General features: G+C 41.3%; 1 protein-coding gene across 1 annotated transcript in view; it reads left to right on the top strand.

The window, feature by feature from the left end:
- The first annotated feature begins 1245 nt into the window (after positions 1-1245).
- Positions 1246-13555, top strand: part of zfpm1 (zinc finger protein, FOG family member 1) — a 99523-nt gene continuing 87213 nt past the window's right edge. Inside the window, exon 1 of the mRNA XM_086163792.1 lies at positions 1246-2394. Within this exon, the coding sequence (XP_086019918.1) occupies positions 2355-2394 (40 nt within the window). The 5' untranslated portion in view covers positions 1246-2354. The remainder of the gene's footprint in view (positions 2395-13555) is intronic.

The following is a 13555-nucleotide window of genomic DNA, read 5'->3' as shown; positions in this document are numbered from 1 at the left end:
CACATTCTGTTATCTATTTTTATCCTTGTTGTCATTCCATTCTCAACCTGTCTACCCTTGTTGTTATAATAATTTTATCTATTTTTATCCATGTTGTTGTCTTCGTCCTTTCAATTGTCTCTTTTATTTATATTTATATTCATATTTATTGTAATTGTTGCGCTGCTGTGACAAAAAAAAAAAAATCCCTAATGGGGATCAGTAAATTATTATTATCTCATACTACAAAAACACGATACAAAAGTACCTTATTAGACTATAGTATACTTTACCATGCCATTCCTTTCATCATTTTGAAAAACTGAAGCATACGAATTACAATAGTGTGCTGCTCTATATCGCGCTTTGTGATACCTTAACACAAAATGGTATGCAAACCTGTAGTATTAACACATTTCCTTCATAACTGAACCCTACAGGAAAGAGAATAAATAATTAAACTAATGGTACATACTGAACATAATGCTGCGCTCAGAAGTCTTTGACGAACTTTCAAATATAAAACATTTGAACCCAATTGACTTATTTGACAGGTTATATAAATCGTTTTGATACTTAAAAAAAGTATTTCCATTTGACTAGAAAAATGTAATAATTGATCAAAAACTGTTATCATTTAGCAACTAATTTCTCAATGTCCAATAACGATGTTTAGATATTACAATAATCTTTCCTTTTTTATAACCATCACCAGACCCAAAGCACCTGACAAACTGTTTAATTATTCGGCCACTAGATGGCAGCAGTAACTCGAAGACACGTTCCAAGGGGGAAAGTCACCGGCTCCATTCTAAAATCGAAGCGTGATGTAGATGAATCTGAGATGAGTTTGATTGGAGGTGGATAATTTTAGACTTCCTTGCACACTGATTTAGAGTCGAAAGTTGAAGAGAGTGAAAATGACAAACGTACCTTCCTGGATAACTGTGTCTAGGAAATACATATAAAAAAAAATAACAACAGTGTCATAGTTGCCACTCAGCAAAATGTTCTGTATGATTAATGTAAAGGTTTTTTTTCTTCTACCTCAGCAGGTAAAATCCTGGGGATAGTGTATGATTCTCATTTCAAGCTGCCAGTTGTTAAAATCAATTATTTTTTACAGTAAAATTGCTAGATGTCATGCACACTTGGGGAAAAATCGATCCAGGATCAGTAAATAATCTTATTGCCAGTGTTTATTCACACAAAAGTAAAATGTGAAACAGTGGTAAAAGTCAAACAGTTGGAAACTTTTCACCTTTTCTACTTAATTGACTAATATCAGCGAGGCTTAACAGAATTAATAGTGAGAAATTACCGAAGCTATCAATATCAAGAAAACGAATTACAATTTGCAGAAATGAACAGGAAAGGAAATGAAATTAAGGAAAAAAAACACAGCATGATACTATTCCGCAAAACCACAACAGAATTACCATACAAATGGCAAGAAATTGAATAAAGAGATAGAATTAAAATTAAATCAGGTGGTGAAAAGAAATTGGAATGATTGCTTTCTTGCGGTGTGAGACAATAAAACAGTTATATTTAAATTGCCTCCGACTTTTATTATGTGAGCATGGGGAGCAGTGATTGGAAATTAAATAAGAGATAAACGCGGGGGCGTGAGAGCGCTTTTTCAAAGTATAACAATAATAACTATAATAATAATAACAATAATGGTAAGAAATGAACGTGCGTGTCTCTTGTACACGCCGAGAGCGTTAGCCAATAAGAAGCGAGTGCGACACCCTACGTCAGACGCAAGGGGCGTGTCCGAGGCGCGTCGGTTCCTCAGTAGTAGCGGAGTTGACTGTAGCGCTGCCTCTCCAGCGGTAGTGGCTCCCCGGTTGAGATACGGTGCGGGCGGACTAGGGGCGGACCGGCGAGGCTTGAACTTGACTGGAAACAGTCGCCGGTGTGACTCCGGACGCTTAACGGCCGGTGTTATCCTCTTAAAAACACACAGGCTCTTGGCGAAGCCCGCGGAGACGGCGGAGGAATATCGTTAGCAAAGGGAGAACCGGGGAGGGGGAGAGAGGGAAAGGTGAGGTGGAGGTTCGGGGGGTGTTTTCTTTTTTTTTTCGGGAGGGAGGGCGGCGGGCGGAGGAGGAGGAGGAGGAGGGGGAGAAAGGACAAGCCGAGCTACAGGTAGGGAGTAGGGAGGAAGGGGGAGGAGGAGAAGATATCGAAGTCCGAACGGGCCATGTGGATTTCTCCGGTGTCCGGACGGAGCGGCGAGTCGCAGCTGTAGAAGAAGGAAGCGAAGGAGACTGCTGGAATTGAAGGCGACAGAAGGAGGAGAAGCGGCAGCAGCGGTCCCGAACCGTCTTCGGCCCCGCGAGTGGAGTCGTCGCCCGGGAGGACTCGCCATGTCCCGGAGAAAGCAGAGCAAACCGCGGCAGATAAAGCGTAAGTTAGCTTGTTATGCTCTCGCTCTCCCTCCCCTCTACTGCGCATGCGCGCGTCTGCGTGTGGCTCATTAACATCCCGGGTTAATGAGTCCCAGCGAGCACCAGGTGTCCTTCCGACTGGAGCTTTACGACAACATTTTATGTCGCGTTAAAAACGAGCAGCTTCAAGTCATTAAATTCAAAATACCGCCGACCTCATCGAAAACCTGCCTGCCAACTTTTGTTTTAACCGCGCCGGTGTTTTCTTTTTCTCGCTCTAATTGAGTTCCCCGGAAAAGAATCCACGTGCTAAAAGCTAAAGAAAAGAAATGTAGCTTCCTGTTTGTGGAAACGTTAGTGTTTTCTGTGGAAAAAAGGCAGATCCCCGGCTGAGATTGTCTGATGTGAGCACCGATAGAGATTAGAATTGGATCTTTTTTTTTTCTTCTTCTTCTTCTTTATTTGTTTTGCTGTCTGATGCTGCTCCCAGGCCTCCGTTTGCATTCTCCCTCTTTCTCCCTCTTTTTCTCTCTCTCTCCCCCCTGGCTTTTCACTTCTCTTTTCCAGAGATGGGGCGTCAGATAGCCCGCCTGGCTGATCTCTCTCCCTGATAGCTGCTCACTATTGGATATTTCTGTACATCTATCCTTTTAACTCAATAATGCATCTGGTAGGGTCGCCTGAGAGGTATTTCTCTTGGTCTGCTGCTTCCTGTTTATAAAAACGTGTGAAGGTTGATACGATGCTGGGGGTTGATATGAAAGTATATTAATGATGTTGTGATTAAATCCCCCCGCCGGCCCTTTGTGGAAACAAATACAGAAAATAAAGCTATTATTGTTTGCTTCAGAGCCCTAGCAGTGCAACAGTGGAGGCTTATTTGTCCACTTGCGGTTTTGGTCATGACTTAGGCCACTTTTGAATCCCCAGCAGAAGCGTTTGTATCTTCAGACAACTTATAAATGAGTTGTCCCACCTTTAAGCTTTGACCTCTGTCTGGCATATGTCATGAAATGTTTGTAGATTTTATTTGAATAATCTGGTATTTTTATATGTATATTGTTTTCATAGTAAATCTCCCTCTCTCCAATACTCTCATCAATATAAACATATATATGGAATTTTTGATGGTTCCGTTGCTACTTTTTCAAGCATAATATATTAAGTTTTTTTTAATCTTCAGATGACTGAAATCTTCACATTTCTCTCTGTTTCCATTTGGGCAGACTTTCAGGTGACGTCTTGCTAAGATTGAGGTATTCTAAAAAAATGTAGTTCTAGTTAAAAATATTTAGAAAAATCCTTGCAATATTTTGCATCACTTCTTAGGCATTTTTTTTTTACATTGTATTGAATATTTTCACTTGTAATTAATGTAGTTCTTCACATTGGTTCAACATTTTTTTAGTTTAGGTTCTAGGCTACCGCATGGCATCTGCTGTATTTTTATTTGTAATATATTAGTGTGAGAAAACTCATATCTACTGTCTAATATTCTAATAGTTAGATACGATAACACTTTATGAAGTATTTAATATCACAATGATCCATATTGCAGTTCTTTTACAAGTGAGTTACTTTTACAAGTCAGGAAAACATTGGTGAAAAATATTTATTGTGATAATTCTGTATGTATATATGTTCTATATATATAAGTAAAGTCAAATGCGAACCACTTTAAGCAAGCAAGTTACAAACATGTGTAAAAAACAAACGCAGTCTAAAATTAACAAAAGTGTTAAATCCCAGTTAAAACTTTCCAAGTATGATCAAAACCTGTCTACAAATATGCAATAAATTGCCTGTATATCATTAAAAAAACATTACAGAAATGGAATTCGGGCGTAGGAAATGAGTGAGTGAACGTCAGCATGTCCTCTGTGCTGTCAGACAGAGTGGTTAATCCTGTGCCATATCAGTTTTATTACAAGAGTTGTAAAAGTCTTGTGAAGGCGGTGTCTTTTAGATTATAGTATCAAGCTCTCGGTAGTCATGTCGCCAACACAGTTCATCTTTGTTCATCACATTAATGTGTGACATAATGTGAGTGAAATCCAATTTACTGTCAGGCATGGTGAGAAGAATGCAGGTGCACCCTCTCCACAATGAAACTGATTGACCAAATGCACGGTCATATCAAGCTGTTCGAAAATAAGTGCTCTTACCCTATTACATGAATGTATATGCAAATGTTTGTTTTTAGGTATATATGTATACATACACGGTTGCATGAAAAGGAACGCAACACGGGCACCGCGTGCAATATTTTATCAATTTGCAAATTTGTGATGATACTAGCATGTAGGTTATATGTATATATATTATTTATTTCGCAACTGGACTGTTACAAGTTTATTTTTCTTTTTTTTTTTGCACTTGATGACTATCATCAAGGGCTTGAAGTTTCTGGAATCTGTGGTTTTGTCCTTATAAGCTTCAGCCAATATGGAAATGATAGAGGTCTGCAGGTGCTAGTGCACTGTTCCATTCATAAATTTCAAACAGAACATTTTATTTAATTCCTTGAACCTTTTGAAGTTGTGGTTCCAGGCCCTTGACTGTATAACCGGACAATCCGTCAAAAAAAACATCACAGAATTTCACTCTTGCAAGCCAGTGCAATGGGCTACTTGTTGCAGTTTGCAAACCATTGCATCACCAAAACCAACACATAGTCAAGGCCCAAAAGAAGGCGTTCTGTCCAAATCTACCTGGTGTTTATATCAAATAACAGATCAGTAATTGCTGTCCATGTATTGACAATATTTCTATGCAGAGAATGGCACCACAGAAATGCAGTGAGCAACAACCCCAGCCCTCGTTGTTATGCCATGATACTGATTTTAAATACACAATATACATGTCATACATAGCATGTCTTTGTTTTGCATTTATGTTTATGGTGAGCCTCCAGATTGTTTGCTTTTCCTCTTTGCGCCATTGTTGTGTTGAGTGAATCGGTGATGGGATTTTATGGCGGCTTAACTTGTCAATGCAGAATGAATCATTTCGTCGATGTCTCGTTTGTTTTTGTTTTCTACATCACTAAGGACCGAACGAGTATGGACGTAGCCATATTTCCGACAACCCTGACCAAGACTATCGGCTGGGTTGCTCCAAGAGATCTCAGCTGCCTTTATATTTGGTCACTTCCTGTTTTTCCCCTATCTGTTTCCAAAGAGAGGCCTATCAGCTGTGAGCTCCCAGCAGGCACCTCCAGTAGAACCAGCGGTGAGGCTGCAGATGTATTCCAGAGCTGCGGGCTGATAAACCCAGAGAGGGGGAATATGTGTGCGTCTCAGGGGTGTCATGGCCGTTCTTTATCAGCGCTCCTGGTCCGCCGTGCTCGGGCTGTGGCTGTAGTCGAGGCCATCGAGGCTCTCAGCCGCGTGACTCTCATGTGATTTGGCAGACATTTTGATAGGAAAGAGTGAGGGGTGATAAGGACTTTGTTTGGCTGGGGGTGTGCGGAGGGTCTGGCAGAGGTGGGAGCTTCTTATGTGACAATTACCATTTTACTAGGGTAGCTGGGATTCATGTGGCTCGGTTGGCTACATGTCCACCTGGACTTGGTGGAATAAAGTTATTCATTCATGGTTTTCCAAAAACAGAAAAAGTCTCTTGGTCAATTGTTTGGAAAGTGGTCAGTTTCTTGTAACTACATAGATAATCATATATAGTTTTGTTTAAGGTTTATTCTTTCTGATGGAGGGTGTTGCTTTGATTGTCATTAAAGTAATGTCCCGATAATTCTAAGATCATCTCTTCCAAAACAAGATCACCCATTCCGGTTTTACTGAGTTTTGAAAGAAGCATGTGTGGCTAAAGTGAGTATTTTTTGGCCTTCGAACCCCTTGACAGCCCTCGGGGTTAAATTTGTTCCTGCCATGTTGCTTCCTGGGTTAGTTAGAAATTTAAGCAAGGGCTATCAACTTGTTTGGTTTTATTACCATAGCGACACAGTTGTCACTTCCTGCCCGGGCTGATTCGGAGAACCCTTATTTTTCATTGTACCAGACCATTGAAGCTAAGGCCAATGTTGCTCGTTCAGTTATTTTCAGATACCATCAAGATCTGAGGAAGTCTTATCTGTTGATCCTGACGTTTCACAGTAAAGGCCTCGCTCTTGTAAACCAGATGGAAAATATTTTGCGCGAAGCACCTAAAGGTGTCTGCAGCACTGGCATGACCGGGATTGACAACGACGACGCCGTGGCACAGAGCTAGCTCTCGCTAATTCTTCCGTCCAAACTGAACCGTTGTCGTAAATTGTTTTGAAAACGGGGGCATTGCCAAATCTAGAAACTGCTATGACACCATCTTTTCTTTTAATCCACTCAAGAAACAATGGGAATAATATAAGAATGGAACCCCCTGATCCCGGTGCCTTGCAGAAATGTCCAAGTCTTTTGAGTGGATCAAAGTTGTTTGTATTCTTCGACCAGTTTTCCAATTCATGATGGACTTCGGGACACTTTAAAGTTACTACTTTATGCTGAAATTTCTCATTAAACATGCAAAGTGTCATAGTCTTGTTTTAAGATTCATAGTTTAATCAATTCCCTTATTGATCCCTGTGCTCTAAAAAGTCGGCCTTCATTTGTTTTAAGGGTCGGATGTGTCTTGAGATGCAGTCAGAAGTGCTTAAATAAACCTAGACATTTACGACTATATTTCTATGTTTTTGTCTCACACTTCACATTTTTTCCAAGCCTTTCCACGTACCCAGAAGGGTAAATAGACAGTTAACCTACATCAAGGTGTGAGATATCAAGGAATCCCCAATATGGCGTCGACATTTGGAAAACAGTCTACAGAGCTATGCTTTCCAGTGATGCTTGCACACAACTTTGACCCCATGACCTTCAATCACTTTCTATCAAAACTTGAAGTGTTGTGTTCTGGGCGTGGTGAGTACTCAGCTGCGCAAGTAACAAACCGGATGACCAATGCTTCTCTCCATCTTCTATCGCCGAATGTTTTTTTTTTTTTTTTTAAAAGCCAACTTCACCCGTCTGCCACAATGGAGGTGTACAGTAACACAACTCAGCATAAGCGTCCCCCACAAAACAACAACAAAACACCACAATAGATTGCATCCTGGGCTTTCTGGAGACCAGCAGTAGAGGAACAGACGGGGGGTGTTTGTGAAGCAGATAGATATTTGTCGGTGTTTCTTTGTGCGTCATTCCTCCCCAGCCGTTGGTGATCTCTCAGCCTGATAAGGCTCCTCTCCTTGATGGCGAGATAGCAGGCAGGCAGCCCACTGAGGCCGGATCCCTGGGCTTTTATTTTGGCGGTTGAGATGGGAGACATGATAAAAGTTGGCGGCGATGGCTTGCTGCTGATAGTGCGGAAGGAGAGAGAGAGAGAGAGAGAGAGAGAGATGGGGGGGGGGGCACATTCTAATTACATCTGCATGTCATTTTCCCTGCATTGTGGTGTTTGTTGTCATTAGTTTTGTTTGCGATTGGCTGGGGGTGGATGTGTAGATAACTGTAGAGGAGAAAAGCAGGGGGGAAAAAGTGTGGTGATAAAAGGGATGTGAAGAGGAGGTGTGTGTTTGTGTGTCTTGTGTGTGTGTGTCGGGTAGATGAATGTTGTGGTGTGTTTTTAATGGCAGCTGAGCTAGCTCTGCCGCTCCCCCACCCTCCTGTAGAAGATGTTGGGGCCTGATAAGGAGGCCTGCTGATGATAGATAGATAACAGACTGCAGATCCAGAATGCTGATTGGGTGTGTGTGTGTGTGCATGCTTGTGTGTGTGTGTGTGTGTGAAAACTATGACATCAGTGCTAGAGCTCAGAGGTCAGTGTGAATAATATGCCGCCTCCCTCAGCTTAAAGCAAACCTGACCTCCATGTCCTTTTCTTCTCTTTCTCTCCTTCCACTTCTAGTGTTTAAACTAAAACCAGTCTATTCTGAGTTTGTTTAATACACCTTTTTTTGCCTAGCAGATTTCTAGTTTTAGTGTATATCTTGAAGTTTTCTTTTCCTCAAAGTAACCAGTCACTGGTTATTTCTTACCAGTTTTTCCCCAGAGTTTTCAGGCATCTGCTTTGCCCATAAAAGCGTAATAAAAAAGTAACGCTTACAGTATTTGTGCGGTGCCGCTTCATGAAGCCATTGTACCGCTCGTCGTATCTTGACATCTCGGGTCATGTGATTGTTCCACGGACGCACAATTGAGAGATTAATGAATTCTTTGTGCACTCGGAATTCAGATGTGTGTTTTAATTCACCATCGCACACACCCACAGGACTCATGGTGGTTTTTCCCTTGTGCCTTTTTTCGACTGCTCTCTCTCTCGTGCTCTCTCTCTCTTCCTTCTTTGTTCTGCTTTTAGCTTGATGTGAACCGGTGATAAGCCGCGGGGCGTGATCTCCGGCGCAGATAGAGATGGCCGAGCGTGATTAGAGTTGTTATCTGGCCGGGGCAGGAGGGAGACGCGGCTCCACGGCAACAACAACAGGAGCAGCCGGGGTCCGGACCCTGGCAATCAGTTCCAGCCCTAATGGGATTAATGTTGTTGTATAATTAGATGATAGGTGTGAATGCACTCCTTTTTTCCCCTCTATCTTCTCTCCCCCCCTCCGTTTTCTCTCTCTCTCCTCCCTAACAAGCATTGTCATTGATTAATTTAATTAAAATTAATAACATGTATTACTCACTCGTGATTTGGTGTAAGATAGTGCTGACAACTTGGGAAATTTTGGCGATGACTATCTCCATTTTTTTTTTTTTTTACTTTTTAAATCTACTTGGATATATATATATTTTTTTTTTTTAGACTTTCTAGCGGCTGCAAAGAGAAGAAGTACGAAGTAGCAACATCAGCAGATATTAAACTAGCTAGATGGTGTTTGATTGAGTGTCAGACGCGATTCTCATCGTCACTATCAGATATATGGTGTGTGTGTGCGCGTGTGTGCTTGCGCTTATCTGTCTGCCTGCCAAAAAATACACTTTATAATTGATTATGTAATTCTAGAAAAATCTGCCAAACATCAGCCAAAAGTTCTCAAGAAAATAAACAATAATTGACCTGCGAGAAAGGAATGACTATTTATATGCTATTTAATGAATTTTGTATTCATATAAAAGGTCAGATCTGCTGTACTGGATTCATTTATATGCTTCAGTATTAAATTTGTACTAACTAGATGAATGACTGCCGTACATAACAATCTAAAAATAATGAAATACATGCAAAATAGTGTTCAAACATACAAAAGATTTTCTAGGTTTAATGCATGGAAAAAATAACGGAATTATAACCATAAAAATGTATCATGCCAAAATAATTACATAGATGTACAAATAAATATAGAAATACAAAAATTGTATTTTTCCACGTACATAAAAAAAACAATGAAAGCAGTAAATCAATAGTAGTAAAGATAACTTAATGTATTGATGTATACAATAAAAATAACAAGAACAAGAGAATGAAGAAACAAGTACACACACAAATACTGATAAGCTAAAACGCCAAATAAATAGTTGTTCATACATAACAATTGTTCTTTGTTTTAGGAAATGAGCATTATTCATAAGTGCAATTTTTTGTTTGTGTTTTCTGTAGTTTACAATCAATGGAGCTGGATGTAGCAATATGGAGCAATGCTATCAGAATATGCCGACGATATTTCTCGGCATCGCCTGGCTCTATGGCGTGTTTTCGGTCTGCACATCAACGCTTTTAACGGATTAATTTGTATGTGTTTGCTTTGTGCCTAACAGAGCAGAAAGTGTGTGTGAGTGTGCATGGTCAAACACAGCAGAGAGGGAAGTTGGCAGGGTTACAGAGGAAACAGCGTTTGTGCTTGGTGGATGAGTTATTACCCTTTCCTGCTATTTACCTAAGGGAAGGCCTCGCGCTGAATTATGGTTCCCAACTCAGCACCGTTGTAAACGTTTTCACCTCTGACCCCCGCGCCGACAGCCCTGTGGATCGGGGTGGGGGTGGGGGTGGGTGGCGGGGCGGGGGCACAGACAACAGTAGCAACAGTCTATGTCTAAACTATTTGCTCTCGCTGTAATTACAGCTGGGCCCGCTTCACGAGGCTTTAACTCAGCGCTGACATGCTCCATATTAGATACCAGGAGCGGTTTGACCAGAGAAATCTTCCACCTCTGTCCGGACGCATACAAGCACGAGAAATGTGAAAGTGCCAAGATGTGACCTGAAACCGACGAGCACAGCATGGGAAAAGAGCCAGACATCTAGTTAAAAGAAAATAAACAAATACAATAAAGCTTGAAAACAGGCAGGTCACAACTAACCAGTAAAAACAACATGCGAAATACTTGGGACGGATCTCAACATGCAACCATTAGCATCAATGCCATGCTATTAATTTATAGTTTATATTACCCAGGTCTGGCATTTTTGTACCCGACTGGCAGAGCAGGTGTGTGTGTGTGTGTGTGTGTGTGTGGTTGTGACATCTGTGGGTCATGTGGCTGCAATCTGTGGTCACAGTGACTGGCTACAGGTTGTGTGTCTGAGGGAGAGAGAGAGACACAGTGTTATGACAAGGCCCCCCAGTGGCGATGATAAGACAGACCTGCTTCCACTTTCTCTCTCTCACACACACATGTTAGTGTGTGTGTGTGTGTGAGAGAGTGATCAGTGAGAAATTTCCCGCAAAGTCCCACAAAATAAGCAAGAAATCCTCAGAAAGGGTGTAAAAGTGAGAATAAACGACTCCCAATCAACCAGGGAAGCAGTGAATTTGTGTGGCATAGCTATCATGTGACCGTCTGATCTAATCACTTATCCTGATACGGATCGATATTGTGATATTTATTATTTTCAAAATTGGTGGGACCTGGCTCTGCTATCGGCCTTATTCAAGCCGCCAGGGGTCAAAGGTGAAAGCTGCAAGACAAGACGGAATTGAGAAGTGCGTCATACTGACATTTCTGGCCGCTGACCTTTGACCCGGCGTACACCTGCTTCCTCCGGGGGAACAAAATGTGGCTTCTTGCCACTTTTGCCTGAAAAGAATATTCCTGTCATCGTAGCTTTATGCTGAGTAATAAATCAATAATTGATAATGAAGTGATTGTTCAGCCTGTTTGATCTGCACAAGGATCCGACATTCATGAGTAGATGCTTATGTTTATCGTGCAACAACTAATGTGATAAAACACAGGAGCTGACAGTGGAGTGAACGTTTAAAGCAGGATATTATATTTCATCTTTATTGTTGCTGGTGGGCCTGTGTGTTTTCAACTGTTCAGAATTTGAAGTATTTAACCTGTATAAAATAACACAATCTGTAAAATATCAAATGCAGCCATGCTTGCATTTCATGTCACTGTTATTGACAATGACATTTGATGGGCCAGTGTCATTTCTTGTGTGTGTGGTTTGCTAACTTTCTTCGGCTGAAGTCCATTTCATTTAAAAGTTTAAAGATTTTGTTTTATGTTCCGCGTTTATTTTGATCAGCAACTCGTACAACACAACTGGCCAAACACTGGCACCAAAATATATCACGCGAAAATGCAAAATGCTGGAGATGTGACATTATGACAAAGTTAAAATGTGATTTCACGATGAAAAAAAACAAACAACTATTACGTGAAAGAAGTTGCCATACTGTGGGAGAAATTTGTCATGAAATTATTAGAATCACACAGATTCGAGGATAAAGACACAATATCATGAGAAGGAAATCCAGATGATGAGACTAAAGGTGTGAAAATGCTGCAGTAGAAAATATGAGAATGAACTCCGTGTGGACAAAGAGAATGTTGTTATAAAATGATGAATGTGGAGCATCTTGTTAGGTGATCCCGTCATATCTGTTTCACTAGTAAAATAAAATCTCTCGTTTCAAGGTCCAGCTTCTGAAAATGATCTGTTCCGATGGGATAAAAGATTGGGTTGTGAAGAAGGACCTGGATTCTCAGGGCATATTACGTCTTTATTATCATAATGGAAATATATTTGGAAATACGTTTTTTTCTGTGTCAAGATGTTAATGTCAGGGTTTTGTCCTTTGCTCCCCCAAAAAGAGGCCGTTGTTCAGGCTTCTTTTGAATAATTCTAATTATGGCCAGGTGGTGCTCGACAGCTGAGAACCATAATTCCCGTCTAATTTGAATAAAACCCGACGTTTGTTAGCCCGCGTCTGGTGTTCCGCAGTAAAAGCATCAGGTTGAGCTAGGAATTGTCACCCCTGGAGGTGGATCAGAGATCCGGAATCAACAAGAACCACAGCACATCGGTGGTGCCGATTTTCTGCTTTTGATATTTTTGGCTAATAGATTCTGATTTTTGATGGTTGACCCCTCTACCGAAAGGGCGTGAGACGGAGAATAGTATTGGGGTAATATGAAGGAAAGGAGGCAAGGATGTGATAAAGGAGTCTGAGGGAAAGGAGAGAGGCAGAGGAGGAGTAGACCATCTGTCTTTAGTGGAACATCAGCTCTTCCTCCTCCTCCAAACCTGCTCCATCTTCTCCTTATCAGCTGCAGTTCCTCCTCGCTGCCAGTAGAGGATGACACAACTCACAACTTGACTGTTTGTTTAAACAAATGAAATGTTCATCTGTTTGATTACACGCGGTGCTGTCCGGTTAACAAAAGGCCGCGATGAGACAGTCAGACACACACACACACACACACACGCGCGCACACACAAGCGAACGCCGCCATGTGTGTATGTGTGTGTGGAGGAGTCATGTGATCAAGTCTCGTTGCAGTGATCCAGGCTTGTGTAAACTCTGGCTTTCTCAGTGATAAGTGAGCTGCCAATCTCTTATGTCTCTCTCTCTCTCCGTCTGTGTGTGTGTGCTTGCATGCCCCTGTGTTTCTGTTTGCGTGTTAGTGTGTGTGTGTGTGTGTGTGTTTCACACAGGATGTGCTACAGGTGGGAGGGAGTGTATTCAGTGCTGCTAGCATGTTGTCCCTACAAATGAATCAAGGTTTTTCCCTCTACCTTTCATTAAGCCTGACCGTCGGGTGGTGTTTTTTTTTTTTTTTTTTCCATCGGAGGCTTATGACGGTGTGAAGGACTAAAGATTAAAATGAAGGTTCCTACTTTATTGCTTGTTTACTGTTTTAGGAAGGTAGAGCTGAATGATATCCGTAAACCTTTTGGAAGCTGAGAGGATCACATATCTGTCCTTTTAGAATACAACTTTTAATATAATTGAAATGGAAAAA

Source organism: Fistularia commersonii, chromosome 17 (assembly GCF_037954325.1).
Source record: "Fistularia commersonii isolate RoL2024-O1a breed Wild chromosome 17, RoL_Fcom_v1.0, whole genome shotgun sequence".
Lineage (NCBI taxonomy): Eukaryota > Metazoa > Chordata > Actinopteri > Syngnathiformes > Fistulariidae > Fistularia > Fistularia commersonii.
Note: the sequence above shows the minus strand (reverse complement) of the source record. Positions and strands in the feature narration are given on the sequence as shown.